Source organism: Antechinus flavipes, chromosome 1 (genome assembly GCF_016432865.1).
Source record: "Antechinus flavipes isolate AdamAnt ecotype Samford, QLD, Australia chromosome 1, AdamAnt_v2, whole genome shotgun sequence".
Classification (NCBI taxonomy): domain Eukaryota; kingdom Metazoa; phylum Chordata; class Mammalia; order Dasyuromorphia; family Dasyuridae; genus Antechinus; species Antechinus flavipes.
Window position 1 is genome coordinate 245,949,251 of NC_067398.1, and position 19,205 is coordinate 245,968,455.

The window sequence follows — 19,205 nt, forward strand, 5'->3', positions numbered from 1 at the left end:
CGGTTCAGTCATGTCCAATTCTTTGTGGTCCATTTGGAATTTTCTTGGCAAAGATACTGGAGTGGTTTGCCATTTCCTTCTCTACCTCATTTTACAGATGAAGAAACTGAGGTAAACAGGATGAAATTACCTTCCCAGGGTCTTATAATATCTAAAAAGTATTAGAGGCCACATTTGAATTCCTGTCTTCAAGCCTGGTACTCCATCCATTATGGTACTTAACTGCTCCATCAAATAATATAATAAATGCTTGTTGCTGAATTAATAAATATAAATGTCAATTATTATTAGATTCCAAAGCAGTCTCACTTTTATTCTGGGGAAGTTTGGCTATTAGGAATGGAAAGGATCTAAAGACTTGTAATTTTGGTACCCGAGCTCCTCTGAGATCAAACTAAGTTTTTATTATTACTCTACAATTGTAATTTTGGTACCCGAGCTCCTCTGAGATCAAACTAAGTATTTATTATTACTCTACAATGTGAAACCCAAATTTGACCCTGATTTCATCTTAGGTATTTTTTCAGCTAATAGCTATAACTCCCTGGCCATTCTACACCACAGAACTTCTTAATAATTTTCCTATCTGGGATACTTTTTCCTGAATCTAGTCACCATCTAGAATGTGACAACACCCACCTCACCCTGGGAGTCACATGGAGAGCCTGGTTGGGGCACCTTCTTTCAATTCCCACCTACAGGGTGGGAGGGCAAGACACACCTCAGCTCAAATACCAATAGATCCCTTGTCTTCTCCAAACCAAAATCATCCCAGACTTTGAGAAGGAAGAACCTGGGCTCATGCATTTCCTGAAGCAGAAGACTGAGCTGAGAGATGGTCCTCAGTTGTGGGACTAGGAGCCCCAAATGGAAATCAAGGTCCTCAAGAATAAAGGGATGAAAGTTAAGTACAAAGTGTCCCTACTGGGGCTGTTGATTTTCCTAAGGCTTTAAAGTCATACTGATCTCTCTTGATGTTGCTTTTGTAAAAAAAAATTTTTTTAATTACTTATTGTTCGTTTGTAGTACATTAAAGAATTAGATGTTATGTTTCACATGTCACCTATTATATATATGTATATGTATACTGAATGTAAAAGATTCTGCAATATCAAATGAATGGCATATGTGCAACATAACAAGCAATGGTTAATGTTAGAGGCTTATGGGATCTGTATCTCATATAGATCTATCCCTAATATCTCAAAAGCCAGCTTGGAGTAGTTGGTATAAGTTTGCTTTGGAGCCAAGAGACCTAACATCATCTCTTGGCTTTGTCGATCCTGGACAAGTCCCAAACTCACTGAGCTTCAGTTTCCCTATCTGTAAAATGGAAAAAATAATAATTGTGTTATCTACTTCAAGAACTGTCATGAAGATCAAATTAAATATACATAAAGCATTTTTTAAGCTTATAAGTGTAAGCTAAGATATTGTTGATATTATTTATAATTATTAGTGTATTAAATATTTTATATATTTGTTATATATATAATGCAATATATGTATATATAGACAGGAATATTCTTATGCATATATATGTGTGTGCATGTGTACATGTATAATATACATCTACATGGTGTATCCCCAAAGTTTTATTGCATTTTAAAGTCATTAAAATTCTTTGTCAGGGGCAGGTAGGTGGGTGCAGTGGATAGATCACTGGCCCTAGGACCTGAGTTCAAATCTAGTCTCAGATATTTATTAGCTGTGTGATCCTGGGCAAGTCACTTAAATCTGAATGCTTTCTCTTAAAAGAAAGTTCTTTTATGATTTTAAATGGCTTTTACAAATTATTTATTTGCTTAAAACTGCAGTAGGACTTTGTGAACACCCTATGGGGTATATACAGGTACATGTATAAATGCATATATATACATATACAAATAGATGTATATCTGAGAACTCATGTGGAAAATCAGGTAAAAATTTGATTTCACATTTGGGAAGACTGGTTTTCAAATCCAGCTCTCTCACAGGGGCTGTGTGACCCTGGACAAATAACATAATTTCTCAGTGTTCTAGGTGCTTTGCTAAGACTGTGAGTTGCAAAGAAAAGACCAATCTGTACCGGTAGAGGTAGCTTCATTGTCTGAAAATTCCATTTTCTATATGGACAGTTCCCTGTCCACCTAGAGTGATAGACTATATAATAACTAACTAGAGAGGTAGGTAAACAAGCAGCAGATAGATGGATGGACAAAGAGTTGGACAGACAGACAAACACATATATAATCTACATTTACACACATATGTAAACTCACTCTAAGTTGAAAAATTGGTAGCTCTCTGTATTGATTCGGGAGGTCCCTCCCTAGGAGTTCCCTAAACTGATGAAATTATAGGTCCATCCAGACTCACATCTTATATAATTTCCATTATGTATTCCATATTGGGTATGTCACTAATCAAGGATTTAAAACTTTACTTCTAAAAGAAATCTTGTCAATGATACATATAATATCTGCTCTGAACTATGCTGTGCTTGAAAGTTGCCTAAGTTGGTACTTAGAGAAACTAGGACATTTGTCCATGGTCATACAACTTATACCTTCCTGCCTTGAATCCAGCATTCTATCCATACTACTGTGAGACTAATACATATATGACCATGTATAAAAATGTTTACATAATAGCTTTGTTTAGGTATGTGTGTATATATACATATATGTACACACTTTTATTGTTGAGTCATTTCAGTCATGTCCAACTCTTTGTGACCCAATTTGTGATTTTCTTGGCAGAGATACTGGAGTGTTTTGCCATTTCCAGTATTCTAACTACTACACCACTTAGTTGTCTTCTTGTATATAAACACATTTGTTAATATGTATAAATATACACAAATATATGTTTGTGTATATGTGCATTTGTGTATGTGTATGTATATGTGTAATATATGTGGCATATATTTATATATATATATATGTGTATATACACACACATATGTACTCTGAAGTACCTAGCTGCCCCATCAAAGAATTTTAATGTTTTAAAATTGCACTAAAATTTTGTGGATACTCCATGTATATGTAGGTTATATATATAGGCACACACATGTATATTTACATATTGTATATAGTGATCATAAGGGATATAACAACCTATATACACAATATAGGTGCATATATACATGCATATATGTGTTGTATATACATGTATGTGTTATGCGTTCATGTGTATGTATCTATATACCTATATACATATGCTTTCTAAGGATCTTGAGCAGTTATACCTTCAACCAACAATCATCTTTGATAATGATAATGATAATGATGATAGTGAATAGCATTTTTATTAATTTTCTAGTGCTATCTCTCACGTTTCTCAATTTCCCTAACTGTGAAATGAGGGGGTGATAGGATTCTTCCTAAGGTTCCTTCTTTCTCTCACATTCCATGATTTTATTTCTTGTTTTCATCCAATCTTAATATACTATACTACTTTGGCCACCAGTCAAGTATGTTATTTTTATCTGTAGTGGTGGTTATTGTTGCAGTTATTTTTAATCAGTTTTGAAGATAGCAACATTGTATATTGCTGTTCTTACCCTCTGTGTGGATGTGTATATTTGGCATTTCATTATTTTCTTTATGATTGGTGGTTTGCTGATTCTGACCTATGTTTCATTTGTTGTGTCTGTCCTTGTATTAAATCCCTATAATCACTCATTCACACACACACACACACACACACACACACACACACACACACACACACACGAGTTTAGTTATTTTCTATTTATGGTTTAAAACAAATAGTAACAGCAGTGGCTGTTCTTGGGATACTGTCCAAAGTGTAATGGGCTGCCTTGAGAGATAGTATATTATTCTCCCTTACTGGAGGTCTTCAAATAAAGCCAGAATGATCATTTGTCTGCTGTGTTACATAGGGGATTCTTCACTAAATATAGGTTTGCATTAGATGGTTTTTAAGGTACTTTCCAACTCAGAGGTTTTATGATTCTAAGAAACAAGATGATGTAAGAGACAGAGTACTGAATCTCAGGTCAGGATGCTTTTGATTTCAAATCCTGCCTCAGATATTTTCTATGTGACCTTGGGAAAATTATTTAACCTTTCTGAGCCTCTTTTTCCTATGCATGAAATGATGGGGATGGATTTTAGGGCATCTAAGGATGCTTTCAGATCTAAATATATTATTTGACTTCATTGTTTCTCTTTTCCCTTTCAATTGATAAGCATTTGTTTTCTTTGCCTCCTATCCCAATCTCCAATTTAAAATTTTAAAAAAAGGAAGAAAGGAGGAAGAAAGGCAGGAAGGAAAAAATGATGCAAAGAATGAATAAAGGAAGGGAAGAAGGGAGAAAAAGAAACAAGGGTGGAAGGAAGGATGGATGGAAGAATTGAAAGGAGGAAGGCAGGGAGGGAGGAAGAAAAAAGGAAGGAAATAAGGAGGAAGGGAGGGAGAGAAGGAAGAAGAAGGAAGGAAGGAAGGAAGAAAAAGGAAGGAAGGAAAGAAGGGAGGAGAGAGAGAGGGAGGAAGAAAAAAAACAAATGTATAAATGAACAAACCAACAAATTCGCATATTGGCCATATATCCCACATTTAGTCCATCCTCACTTGCAGGAATCGTTGCTCCCTGCTCCTTTCACAGAGGGCAGACAGAGTCTTTCATCTCCTCCACAGAGGAGCATAAGGCTAGAAGTGAAAGCAGCCTCAGACATTGTTTAGCCCAACTCCTTCATTTCACAAATAGGAACCCTTCAAATACCTGAATTTAGCTATCACTTCTCCCCTGAATCTTCTCTTCTCTTCTTCTCTTCTCCACAAAGACTCCTGGTTCCTTCAACCAGCCTTCATAGGAAAACTCTTCACCATTGTGGTGAACACTGAAACAGAGTTAATCTTAGAAGAACAATTGTACTTAGTGAGCCATCATCACCTATGCTGCAAGGGACCCTCTTTGCCCTTGAAAAAGGGTAGGCCTCCCTATTGATAAATATGCATATGCCCAAGTGCCTTCTGGGATGTATCTTCCCTCACATCATAGCTTGGTCTTTCCTGACCTCTATTTTGGGGATGGAAGTTAGAGAGAATGGGAGAGAGGTAGAGAAGGAGGGAGGGAGGGGAAAAGGAAATTTCTTTCCAGTTTCCATTGTCTCTTTTTGATTATAATTCTGTCCTGCACAGGCAGGGCTGTCTGAACCTCTTGGAGCACCCCCAACTCCAGCTGTCCATCACTTCATTAGTGCTTAATAGCTGTTGGTCCAGCCTGACTGATCCAGAGCTGGAACAAAGGAGCAGTGTCCCTGCTTTGGCCTCAGCCCTCACGATGACAAAGTGGACTTCCTTCAAGGCCATTGAGCCCTCCAAACCTGCAACCCAATGGTGTTCCTTTAGGCAGAGACGGCGCCTGACACTCCCTGCCAGTGACTCCCTTGGTGGGGTCCCAGGCGGAGGGACAGGCTCTGCCTCCAGCCAATCTGTCAGAAAAGCAGACCGAAGACTGTCATCATCCTGGCCCAGGGCCAAACGCCCTCCAGCATTATGTGACCAGGCTTCTGCCCCTGGCCCCAATGGTGAGACCATAACATCGAGCTTTCCATAAGTAGAGCTTATATGTAAGGGAGTGCCAATAGACCACAGCGGTTTTTCTTTCCTGCCCAGGGGCTATGGACATGGGCCATGAAAAGTCACCTTGGCAGGAAGACTTCAAGGGAGAAAGCCCCCATCTGCCTGAGTTCAGTGAACCAATTAATCAACAAGCATTTAGTGTCTACTACATACTAGGCATTGTGCTAGGTACCAGGAATACAAAGAAAAAATGAAACTGCCTTCAGGGAGCCTACATTTTTTCCAGAAAAGAGAATGCCCCAACCCCACTCATGTTTTCCCACTTTTTTATTTAAAGCTTTTTTATTTTTCAAAACATATACATAGATAATTCTGCAACATCGGCCCTTGCAAAACCTAGAATACATTTTTTTTAAAGGATACAAAGTATTTTGGGAGCTAGGGCACTAGAAGATGGGCAGAGTGAACCAAAAGAGACTTCATGTGGAAGATGGGGTCAGGAATTTCAAAAGGCCGAGGTAAAAAGATAGAGTAGTCCAGAAATGAGGGACCTACTCTGCTAAGTCACTGATGCAAGAGATGGAGTATGGTACAAGGAAAACACCAAGGAAGCCATATTGAATGAGGATGGAAAGGAAAGCAATACATATTAGATCGAGAAAGGTCACTGGGACCCAGCTGGGAAGGGTTTTAAACACCACTCAAATCTAATTTCCAGTTCCGACATTTCAGATTCTAGCGTTCTTCTAGCTTTCGCTTGAAGATAGAGTATGACCTAAATTACTGTGTGAGTTCCTTTCCAGGCTATAATTTGATGATTAGGTATATGTAAACACATAGAAGGCAGCATGGTCCCCAGGCTCCTGGACAAATGTTGGGAATGAAATAACTGGCCTTAGGAGATAGTCATTAGACTATTACAGTCAGCTGAACTGGGTTTAAATCTCAGTTCTGCCCCTTCTTTCCTATGTGAACTTGGATAAGTCACTTATTAGAGCCTGGAAGTGTTTGGAATTAAAGGACTTATGTTCAAATCCTTCTATCTTAATTTCTTTTGGCCTCAGATTCCTTTCCTATAAAATGAAGTAGTTAGACTGGATGGACTATAAGGTACTTTATATGGGACTATATATAGACTATAGATTATATGATCTATAAAGCAGAAGGCTGGACAATATGACAAGGATAAAGAGAAAAGGAGGTAGAAATTTATGAGCCAAGAATCAAATGATCAGGGGCCCCACTCCCAACAGTCCCAAGATATGAGTGTAATGTCCTAATAGGGAAAGTGAGCTTAGCTTCCATAGATTGTCACTGAAAACCCTGAGGACCTAGGGGAAAGAAGTAGCAAAGAATTGGGGTCAAAGACCTGCCTGGGTCAGTAAATATTACCTGAGGCCCACATAAAGCCCATTAGGGTTGGGGAAAGCCCATTTAGATTCCTGGTCAGTACTAGTGGCTTGACCTCTGAATATTCAAAGATATTGGGGAAAGTGATGAGATACAATCTGCCCAGGTCCTCTAGTAATTTAGGTGTGATATACTCAGTATTGTGGGGAGTTATATATAATGAAAATACTAATGTATTTAAAGTAAAAATAGGTTCATCACTGTATCTCCATGATTTGGGGCAAATGGCTCAACCTCTGTGATCCTCAATTTCATTTAAAAATGAAAGGTTGTATTAGACATCCTCCAGAGTGCCCACTTGGCATCTGTGACCCCATCAAGTCTTAAGGTTTCATCCAGTTATAGGTCCTATGGTTCTGTACTGCTCCAATGCCTGGAATATAGCTCTTCAGTTTTATTCATGTTCCAATATTCTTGCCACAGCAGTGAAGGGGACTTCTATTAGAGAGCACTTTCCAGACCACATTCCAGGAGGAAGTCTGCAGCTGTAGCATCTGATTGGTTAGAAGGGGATCCAACAGGTTGGACAAGCTGATAGAAACCACCTCCCCCGTCTTCAAGTGCCAGCAACCTCCTTTCTTCAGCCTGGTGGAGATTAAGCTTCCCCTCATAGTCCTCAGACTCCTAGGCAAATAATAGGAATGAACTATTTGGTCCCAGGAGATAACTATCATCATATCAAACAAAAGGATCCATACGTCGTGGAATATCAGCTCTGCTAGAGACCTTAACATACATAATGTCAGAACTGGAAAGGAACTAGAACATAGAATGTTAGTGTTGGGAACGATTTTACACGCTATCTGGGGAAAATATTCTTAATTTTTTTGGTGTTTTAGATACCTATTAATGGGCTGGTGAAACCTATGAACGCCTTCTCAGAATAATGTTTTTAAATGCATAAAGTAAAATGTATAGGATTGCAAAAGAAATAAAATTTACATACATATAGATAGATGCCTATATATTTTATGAATTTGTATATAATATGCAAGTACATATATGTAAATATATATGCATCTATGTGTATGTATATAGTTCATAGACTTCAGTTTAAGAATACTTGATCCATTATAACCCTGACACTTTATGGGTTAGAAAACTGAAACCCAGAGAAAGGATGTGATTTTCCCTCATTGTTTTAAAAAAATCATAAAAGTTATATTTGCTTTCAGAAAAGAGATTTTTTAAAAGTTCCTTTTAAAAAGCTCCCTAGGAGAGAGGTGAGGGACTATGGGTACATAATGTGGTATACATTGTCACATGTCGTCACATATGCTAATTGGAGAGAGAAATGATAATCAAGAAAGACTATGAGGTCAAAAATGTAGATACCAAAAAACTAATTTTAGAAAATAATAATAATAAAGTTTAGATCAGATTATGTGGGTTGAATTGAAAAACAACATGGAAAAGGTGGGTCCTGATTCCTGCACCTCAGATGAGTCCCACTTAGGTCTCCATCTGCAATAGCTCCACAGATTTAGTGAGGTATCCAATGGGGAGGGAAGAGGAATGAGAGACAGCTTCTGTCCTTTGCTTCAGTCACTGCCTAGGGCATGGAGCTGAACTCAAGGAATCAATAGCTCTGCTTCAGCCTAACCAACCTAATTAAACAGCTTTGGGGCTTGGGGGTGGAAATGGGAGAAAGCAATAGCAAGGACCAAATCTGTAATCAAAGCTGTTTTAGCCACTTACCCTACTGGGATTGCAGTTATCACATATTCTTAGGAATTGAGTAAATGATCTGTCCCCAGGTTTCCCATCCCTCCCCTGCCCTTGTTTCTACCCTTTGTCCCATACCGAATCACTGAGCAGAAGGTAGCCAGTAGTTTCACTAGCTGGAACAGCGCTGCAAGGCTTTTCCTGGTCCTTGCCCTTGACTTTGGGGCCCCAGGGCCCAGTGATGTCAATGGGCACGTGGCTGGGAAAGGGCCTGGCAGGGAGTGGTGAGGTCCATGTGATGGAGACTTGTCAATTGTGCCAGGCCATGCAGCTGGGATAGGACGCACACAGTTCACCCGCGTGCTCAGATATCCTCAGCCAAGCCCTGATGAGCACGAGTTTGATTTGTCCCAGCAACAATAGGGGAACACTAGAGATGAGGTGGCAGGAAATAAACTTGGAAGGCAGAGTCTGTGCCTTCCTTAAAGTTGTGTTTGTTAAATATGGTACAGAAAAAAGGGCAGGCTAGGAGGAATTAGGAGACCTGATTTCTAATCTCACCTCTGTTCCTGCTGTGTGACTTTGGGTGAGCCACATTCCCATTTCTAGGCCTGAATTTCCTCCTCCATTAACTCAGGAAATTGGAATCAGAAGTTCTTTACCAGACAAAGAGTATATGAATAGATTTCAAGGAGTCCATGAACTTGGATGGAAAAAAAATACATCTTTATTTTTACTAAATTTTTTACTGAATTTTTACTGAAATTTAACATTTCCTTCAATTATTTTTACTTTTAAATGGTATTTTATTTTTTCCCCAGTTACATATCAAGAAAATTTTTTCCAATTTTTTTACCCTCCCTCCATCCCCTCTCCATCAATTATTTTTAAAGCATTATGCTGAGAAGACCATCCATAAGCTTCACCAGACTGCCAAAAGGACCCATGGTACAAAAAAGTGCCTGTAAAGTACCTACTGGATGATTGCCATGGTTAACTTCCACATCTGGCATACAAAGTTCTCTATTCTTTTTTTTTTTTTTTTCTTCTGAGGCAATTGGAATTAAGTGACTTGCCCAGGGTCACACAGCTAGGAAGTGTTAAGTGTCTTGAGATCACATTTGAACTCAGGTCCTCCTAAATTCAGGGCTGGTGCTCTATTCACTGTGTCACCTAACTGTCACAAGGTTCTCTATTCTAAAGGCCCTTCAGCTTCTTCCATTTTTTGTTTGTCCCAAAATCCCTTCTTAAAAACAGAATATTATAGTAGCTATATTATAATCTTTGTCACAACTTGCCGGTGTGATTCTGGGCAAGTCACTTTCCTTCTCAGGACCCCAGGCAACAATGCAAGTGCCAATCTTCATTGGTAAAAGGAGTTTACTCTCTAGAAACAGTCAATACTAATGAAATCATGTCTGTTAAGAATTGCACATGTTTAATCTGTATTGGATTGCTTGCTGTCTTGTGGGGCAGGGAGCGAGGGGAGGGGGAAGGGAGGAGGGAGGGAGGGGGGGAGGAGTTGGAACAAAAAAATTTGCAAAGATGAATATTGAAAACTATCTTTGCATGTACTTGGAAAAACAAAATACTATTAAAAGTAAAAAAGAAGAAATCACATCTATTAAAAAAAATTTTAAGGTCCTTTTTGATTGTAAAATTCTGTATTCTATTTTCTTAGGGCACTTCTAACTCATGCACTAAGCATTAAAGTCTCTTTAAGCCCTGGCATTCGAGGATTGTATAACTATACCTGTTGTCAGTCTCTTGCAAAAAGAATTTACCATTCAAGCTCCACCAAGTTCTTCTGTATCTGTACTCATATGTATATATTTACACATATGAAGATGGGCATACATGTGCAAAGAGTCTGTATTGTACGTTGCCTCAGAAGGCAATATCTGTGTGATTTTAACACATAAAAAAGTACAAACTGTAGGGGCAGCTAGATGGCACAGTGGATAGAGTGCTGGCTCTGGAGTCAGGGGGACTTGAGTTCAAATCCAGCCTCAGATACTTAATATTTCCTGGTTATGTGACCCTGGGCAAGTCACTTAGCCCCAGTTGCCTCAACAACAAAAAAAAAAAATAATAAAAATATGTGAGTGTGTATAGTGATAGAGAGAGATGTGTTTGGAGTGATGGAAGACTTGGGAAGGGGAGGGTCTATAGTCCTGGCTTTGCCTCTGGTTAATCATAAAGTGGTTTAGGAGAGAAAGCATTGATTGTAATATTAGAAGACCAGAGTTGTATCCTTGGCCCCAGTAATTAGCTCTATAATCTTGGGAATGATATTTCATCACTCTAAACTTTAGTTTCCTCAACTGTAAAATGGGGATAATAATCCATGCTCTTTTCCTGCCTTAAGATTGTTGTGAATAAAATACTTTAAAACATTTAGATTAGTTTCCGTATTTCCTGGGCAAGTCAGGTTGAATTAGAGGGGTCTTTGAGGAGCTTACATTCTATAGGGGGGAATGTTCTAAGCTTGAACCTCAGCTCCACACTGGCCCCTCATCTTGCCCACGTCCGCCATTATCATCACTGTAAGCTGATTCATTCTCTCCTGTACTCTGGTTTATATTCTATTCATGTTTAACTGCAGCCTTTGTCTCTTTGTTGCAGGCACTCTCCCCAACTTATTGGACCTGAGCGCTGGCCACATCTGTAAAACTTTGGACTTCTCTCAGAGAGGAGCGGGCCCCAGTGGGTTGTCAGGGACAGGGGGGAGTCCAAAGATCCAAGGGATCCCCCCGGCCCACAACGCCAGTTCCTCAGGGATGACTGCAGGGAGGGTCAACCCTTATAGTATAGTATCCTCCGAAGAAGACGGATTGCATCTAGCCACAATGCCAGGAGCCAATGGCTTTGGCAACGGCAAAATCCACACACGCAGGAAATGTCGTAACCGCTTTGTCAAAAAGAATGGTCAGTGCAACATTGAGTTTGCCAACATGGACGACAAGTCTCAGAGGTACCTGGCTGACATGTTCACAACCTGTGTGGATATCCGGTGGAGATACATGCTACTGATTTTCTCTCTTGCCTTCCTGGTTTCGTGGTTGCTCTTTGGGGTAATTTTCTGGGTCATCGCTATTGTGCATGGGGACATGGAGAAATCCCCGGACGACAAAGACAAGCCATGCATTCAGCAGGTGCACGGCTTCATGGCCGCCTTCTTGTTCTCCATTGAGACACAGACGACCATCGGCTACGGCCTCCGTTGTGTGACGGAGGAGTGCCCCATCGCCGTGTTCATGGTGGTGGTACAGTCCATTGTTGGTTGTATCATAGACTCCTTCATGATAGGGGCCATCATGGCCAAGATGGCCAGGCCCAAGAAACGGGCCCAGACCTTGCTCTTCAGCCATAACGCGGTGGTAGCCATGAGAGACGGGAAGCTTTGCCTTATGTGGCGGGTGGGAAACCTGCGCAAGAGTCACATTGTGGAGGCTCACGTCAGAGCTCAGCTGATCAAGCCGAGGGTCACCGAAGAAGGGGAGTACATCCCCCTCGACCAGATCGACATTGATGTCGGCTTCGACAAAGGTCTAGACCGCATCTTTTTGGTGTCCCCCATTACCATCCTCCACGAGATCGATGAGGAGAGCCCCCTGTTTGGGATCAGCCGACAGGACTTGGAAACTGATGACTTTGAGATCGTGGTCATCTTGGAAGGGATGGTGGAGGCCACGGCCATGACCACGCAGGCCAGGAGTTCCTACCTGGCCAACGAGATCCTCTGGGGTCACCGCTTTGAGCCCGTCCTGTTTGAGGAGAAAAACCAATATAAAATCGACTATTCTCACTTTCACAAAACCTATGAGGTCCCATCCACGCCCCGTTGCAGTGCCAAGGACTTGGTAGAAAATAAGTTTTTGCTCCCAAGCACCAACTCCTTTTGCTATGAGAATGAACTGGCTTTCATGAGTCGGGATGAAGATGAGGAGGAGGAGGATGACAGTCGAGGTCTGGATGACCTGAGCCCTGAAAACAGACATGAGTTTGATAGACTTCAGGCCACAATAGCTCTTGATCAGAGATCTTACAGAAGGGAGTCAGAAATCTGAGCCTTGCCGGTTCAGTTCTTCCTCTTCTCTTTTCCCCTACAATCCACCCAGGTTTATGCAGAACATTGTTAAGTGCCATAGGGATGGTTGAAGATTTTAGTAGTGTCTTAGTAGTTTCACATGTTTCATCGCAATAACCTTGAAAGGGTTGGCAGGGAGAGGGATAAGAAGTCCCAAGCAGACCCCCTGAGGGTTCAGACTTCTGGCCATCGCTGACCAGAGGGTCTTTCCCCGAGGTTCAGTCTGTGGGCTCAGCCCCCGGGGGCTGCACAGGGGTCTCATTCAGCACCCGAGGCTTTTCCCTTGGATGCCTTGTAAGACAGCAAATAGCTCCTTGAAGTCAAAGGTCACAAAGAGTCTCAGTGTTGCATAGCCTGAAACCTAATCAGGTTAGAACAGACTGAGAATTAATCAGGCCAGGAGACACAGTTGAGCTTGCCTGGGGATGGCAGCTGGGTAGGTGCAATGCTGCACACTGGTTTTTAACTTAGGGGGGAGACATCAGGTTTTTAATTTTTCAACTTAGCGCTGGTGAGACTGTTTACAAAAAAATACATATATATTAAATTAAAATATAATTCCAAAAAAGAACATTTTTTAATTAAAAAAAAAAAACACAAGAGATCAGAACTTCCCTCCCCCACAGTGGAATGGAACATCCAAAGAAGGCCCCAGCATCTGGCTGAAGGGGATTAGGGATACACTGGAAGACTTCCTGGGGCTAGAACTGTCTTTTCCCTTGAGCAAGCTCCATCCATCCCAGGGAAGTGGACACTAGTTCCCCACCTGTGGTGTCGGCAACAGCAAGCACAATTATCTACACCTTAGCTCATGTTGCTCATAAGGAAACTTAGATTCCATTTGTAATAGAAAAGCAGAACCATATTAATAATAATAATAAAAATCAAAAAGTATGGTTTTGGGGGGGAGGGTTGGGGCAAGGGAAGGGATTGGTCTAAAATCTCTTTGCACCTTAGAGATACATTTTGGTGTGAATCATATCCCACTTAAACCCATCCCCCTGCATGTGGTTTGAAGGCCACTGCTCATTGTTTCCCTGAGCCTTTGGAAATGTTAGGGATTTGCATTGTTGGATTTTAGGTCTATAATTGTTTTCCTTTTTTCTTAACTCAACCACCCAACTGTCTGAACCCCAAGAAATCCATCTTACATTTTGAGTTGAGCAAAAAGTAGGTTATTGCTTATTCTATCTTGGTCTCCTGAGACAGTGTGGCATATATAATTGGAGGAATCCTAGATAAGGAGTCTATAGACCTCTTACACTTATCAGGTAAATCACTTAATCTCCTGAGCCAAGATCTCCTCAGTCTACAGAGTGGACTAGATTGGATTATCTTTCTTGGTCTCACCTAATTCTAAAATCCTATGATCTTTCTTCCACAATTGGCAACTTGGGGATTTATGAATTGCCATCTTGGATAATCATGCCATGTATGGAGGTGTGTCTGTCAAGTTCCCAAATAGCAAAAGGAAAACCAGGGAAGAAACTGACAAAATGAAAACAAAAATAAAAACAAAAAACAAATCCCACTGTTCTGAGTCAAACCATCTTCACTCTCCAGGCACTTTGAAATAGGTCGTGCCTTAGAGACACAAAATTGCCCAGCAAAAGTTTCTTTTTACCTAATCATGATTCACACTTTTTAAAATATTCCATGATGCACCTCCTAAAAAAATCTCATTTTTTCCCCTCTGCCATTCTTTATGTATCCCACCTTCTTGGCTGTGACTGTGGCCCTGAGAAATCAGTAAAGCCACATGCATAAAAATACATAAAATACACAAATACATAAAAACAAATTGCCTTTCCCCCACTTGGAGGAGGTTCGTTGAAGAGACCAATCCAGGTGTCCAGCGTGATATTGGAGATCTGTCATCCTATCCTCTCTCTATCCCAGAATTCTGGTAGTTTTAGAGAAAAAACAGAGAAAAGGTGTACTACTTTCTGCCCTTCCCCTGGATGTCCTAAAAGAGGCCTGTCCAATATCATCCATCACTTAAGTGGAAAGGAACAGAATTTAGGAAGAGTTTGCCTTATCATCCCTAACCAATCTAAATCAGGAAGTGTCATCCAGGGCCAGCCAGAAGTAGCATACAACCTGGCTCAAAAGAAAGAGAGATGGATTTGGAGTCTGGGTGAGCTTGGACAAGTCAGTCACTTCTGTAATCCTCAGTTTCCTCATCTGTAAAATAAGGAAATTGAGCTAGTTGGCCTCTGAGGATCCATCTAGCTCTCAGGCTAATTTCCTGAAATCTTTCTCCCTAATGTTTCCTGCTAATTCTCTATTCCCTGCTTACCTTTTTGGTGCCTGCTAATGTCCAAGTCTGATCACTTCATTCAAACTTAATATGTAACCTCCCTGGGAGTGTAATTTGAAAGAAGGCAATTGTTAGCCCAAAGGAATGCATTTCTAATAGAATTTGAGGCACTGGGGACAGAGATAAATTTGCACAGAGTTACTCCCAGCATCCATGTCAGTAGCCACTATTCTGTCTATATACAAGATCGTTTATTATTCTCTAACTGACTCCCAGAATGAGCCAGCTGGTTGGCCACGGGAACCCTGAGATGGAGTTGCAATGTTTCAGGGCTGCTGACCAAGGGCCATCTGTCCCAACTCTGGCCCAGGAGGGTTCAGAATCCAGATCCATTAGAGCTCAGCTTCACCATCCAGATTTTGGGAGTGGGAAGGGGTTTTCTTAGGTGACTGGGAATCAGGGAGTAAACATTTCAAATCCTACCTCCTTGGAATGATGGTTCTGGAGTTTGGCTTCTTTTTCAACTTCTTCTTTCCCCCGACTTGGGGTAAAAAAAAAGCACCTAGATATTGAAGAAGTCTGAGAAGTTATGTAGTCCATTCAACAGAAAAGGCTAATCAGGACCAGATTGGTTAAAAAGCTTGCAAATGGTCACACAGCACATTAGGGGAAGAGCCAGGACTAGGACCTGGGATTTCTGGTTCCTGATCCAGAATTAATTCAATGCAGCTGACTCTTTTCCCCCCTTTCTTTTTTTTTTTTTTAACTGGAGGTGAGGGAATAAAGAATATGGGGAAGAGGGAGAGGGAAGGTAGCATTTGCCTTTCCTTGCCACTCATAGAAGGAAAATCCATGTGCTTTCTCCATCTCCTTTCTCTCCAAGGTTCACCCCAAATCTCTGTCTCCACCTGCTTCCTTGCAGACGATCTCAACCTTCTCTCCCCCTTGAGCTTCCCCATGACTGAGAACCATATGACATGAGGCTCATCTTTGGTATTTCCAAGGCAAGAAATAGATGTCTGTCTGGTCTCACCCACTCCAGCTGTCTCAAGACCTAGCCACAAAAGCTGGAGATGACTTCCCACTTCCTCTAATACAGTCTGGGATAGTTTAAGCAATAGTAAGGGGTAGAAGGGGACATCTTAGGTCGGGGGGGAGGGTGGGTATAGAGGGACAGGGTTCTCTTATTTATTTTTTAACTGCTTTTAGGTTCTTTCCAAGGTGCAAAAATGCTGCTGTAAGTGTTCTTAGAGGCTTGATGATTTCTTAATCTACAAGACGTTAACTAAAGAGTAATAAGACTGATTTTTTTGTTAAAGTAATAAACACACCAGAATTTATCCATCCAAATTTGATTCAATCCAACTGAATAGATATTTATTAAAGCCTTTTTGGTGTTGGGGAAGCTAGGTGGAGCAGTGGATAGAGTGCCAGGCCTGGAGTCAGGAAGACTCCTCTTCCTGAATTCAAATCTGGCCTGACAATTACTAGCTGTGTGACCCTGGTCAAGTCACTTCACCCTGTTTGCCTCAGTTTCCTCATCTATAAAATGAGCCAGAGAAGGAAATGGCAAGCCATTGCAGCATCTCTGCCAAGAAAACACCAAAGGAGGTCATAAAGAGTCAGACATGACTGACAACAACAAACTTGGTTGAGCACTGCGCTAGGCGTTTGTGGAAGACAAAGCTTCACTAAGTCCTTGGGTTATCCCCTTCGAAGTAGTTAGTCCCCCAGGAGGCCACCCACTGCCATTTCTCCAGCCATTGTTGGTGCTCCTCTTTGGGACTTGCCGTCCGAGCCAATATATAAGCCAAGAAGAACCTAGTCATAGAATCATACATTTAGATCGGGAAGGAATTTTTGAGCTCATTTAAGCCAACTCTCTCATTTAACAGTTGAGGAAACTGAGGTCCAAAGAATTGAACTGACTTGTCCAAGATCATACAAGTAGTGTGCTTAAGTCAGGATTTGAACCCAGGTCCTCTGAATACAAATCCAGTGCTCTTCCCACTGTACCACAGTGCCTCTCATGACTTTATAGTCATCACGTATGGTGCGATTTGGGTGGTATGTATGTGAGTGTTTTTAATCCCAAACAAGATTTCCCAGCCTGATCCCCAACCTTAATCACAAGTCTTGGCACTGGGTAGGGGTGGGAACCATTCTTTTTTAAAAAAAATACCAGAGGAGAAGGAACGGGAGGAGGAAAGAAGAAATTTGCCTCCCATGAGGCTATGCAAAAGAATATGGAGCAAACTCTAAAGGCAGTTTCCAAAGTGGGGCACCTTCTGAGTAGCTCTCCTTAGGTTAAGGATCATTCAATTTAGTTCAATTTAACAGCTTTAAAGGAGATTCACTCTGGTGGATCAATTCTGGTCTGTTTCTTTAGCCATCAGCCTCCTTACCTCATCACCACCAATCCTATCTCATGGTGAATATTTGTTTAAAGAGATAAAAAAGAGAGAGAGATACACTTTTAAATAAATTATTGCTTTTTAATGTTTTGATTGTATAGTCTGAACTGAGAGAAATAGAATTATATATATGTATATGTATACACATATACATATATATATATGTGTATGTATGTATGTATGTATTTTTAACTTCTGGGGTGGATGCAAATTTGTCTGTGAGCAAGGTAGGCCAGCCTGATACCTGCCTTCCAATTTTGATTTTCATCTATTCCTCTTTCCCAAAATAGAACACATCAAAATGGCAGGCAATGGTCCTCTATAATGTGTAGTTCGAGAAATGGCACATGATTTCATACTCTGTATAAATCTGATAATTAATATTAGGGGCAGGAGGAGGCTACCTGTGAACACTATAGGTGACTAGTTTCCTTATTGTCTCCTTTTGTGAGATAGAATTTCTGAGCAGGGAAGAGAGAAACCCAATAAGATGATCATCCAAATTAAAGGGTTGGCTGATAGGAGTGTTTTGGATTATTTCTCATTAGGCTAGAATTGACAAGTCATTGATTAAATCAAGAAAAAGAGTCTACCCTTTGAGAGGCATGGCCTAGAAGTAGGGCCAAGACCTGATTTGGGCAAAAGACATCATTGTTGTTAAAAACAAACAAACAAAACCAAGATGGCCCACCTCTGTTCCACACTACCTTGAATACCAAGGTTCTGTTGAATTCAGACATGGGGTCCCCATCTCCAAGACAACTTCCTGAGAACTAGTCACATCTTTGAGAGAAGATCAGAGTTCCAAGGGAAGGAGGGATTTCTGGGATTCATAGATTTTAAGGACTAAAAAGGATGTCAGAAGTCATCTAATCTAGCCCCTCATTTTGCAGAAAGAGAAATTGAGATTCAGAAGAGAGAAAATGACTTGTTCAGGGTCATAAAATTAGAAGCAAAACTGGAAACAGTATGTTATCTCTTAATCTCTAATTCATTCCCATACTTTATCCCTAACCATACAAGTGAGATTTAACACCATTTAAACACCATTTAAAAGAACTAGCACAGAGTCACAGTACCTAGAAATATTGGGATATTTGCCAGTAGCAAATCCTTTTTTTGAGGTGGGAGGAGGGAAGAACAATGATCAAACTCAACCTCTGTGATGCTCTTATCCCTAACAAACCTAATCAGCAGTTTAGTATTATGGGAATTCACTTGCCCTCTGGGTCTTACCTTGGCTCTGAGAATCAGAAAACCTGAGTTCTGGTTCCATATTGGCCACTAACTAATAAATCACTTCCCCCACTTAGGGCCTCAGTTTCCTTTTCTGTAAAATGAGAAGTTGTACTAGATTGTTTCTAAAGTCCCTTCCAGTCTATATGGCCTATGTTCTAGGATTCTCACTCAGTAATCCAACACACATTCATTAAACAATTCTGTGAGCCCTGTTGGGGTGAAACACCAAGACACAACATATTTTGTCTTCAGAGAGTTTATGGTTTAAGCTCTTTGATACCCAATAGTCCTCCCAAGAGTAGGAAACTACTTTTTACATTCTCCAAAGGAAAATGAAAGCCTTCAGCTTTCAATAATGGTAACTTGTTATGTGCCCTTATCTACTGGCTTCTTCCCACAAAGAAGAGACAAGAGGGAGACAAGACTTAGGCAAGCATTTCCTCTCCACCACCCCATGTGTTTAGAGAGTGGGTGGTGGTGTGGTCACCATGCCATTCAAAATCCCCTCCCAGGAAGTGGCTGCATCTATTTTTGGCACTATCTGGTAATGAACTAGAAAGACCATTAATTTACAACTTCTTCCCATCTT

The 19,205-nt window shown here is 40.7% G+C and overlaps 1 protein-coding gene across 3 annotated transcripts in view; it reads left to right on the forward strand.

Annotated features, from left to right (window-relative positions):
- The window catches only part of LOC127563301 (ATP-sensitive inward rectifier potassium channel 12), a 133,256-nt gene extending 115,794 nt beyond the window's left edge, over positions 1-17,462 (forward strand). For all 3 annotated transcript variants that reach the window (XM_051999671.1, XM_051999679.1, XM_051999662.1), the window contains one exon: positions 11,239-17,462. In XM_051999671.1, coding sequence (XP_051855631.1) covers positions 11,394-12,683 — 1,290 coding nt within the window. In that variant the 5' untranslated portion in view covers positions 11,239-11,393 and the 3' untranslated portion in view covers positions 12,684-17,462. The remainder of the gene's footprint in view (positions 1-11,238) is intronic.
- The last annotated feature ends 1,743 nt before the right edge of the window (positions 17,463-19,205 follow it).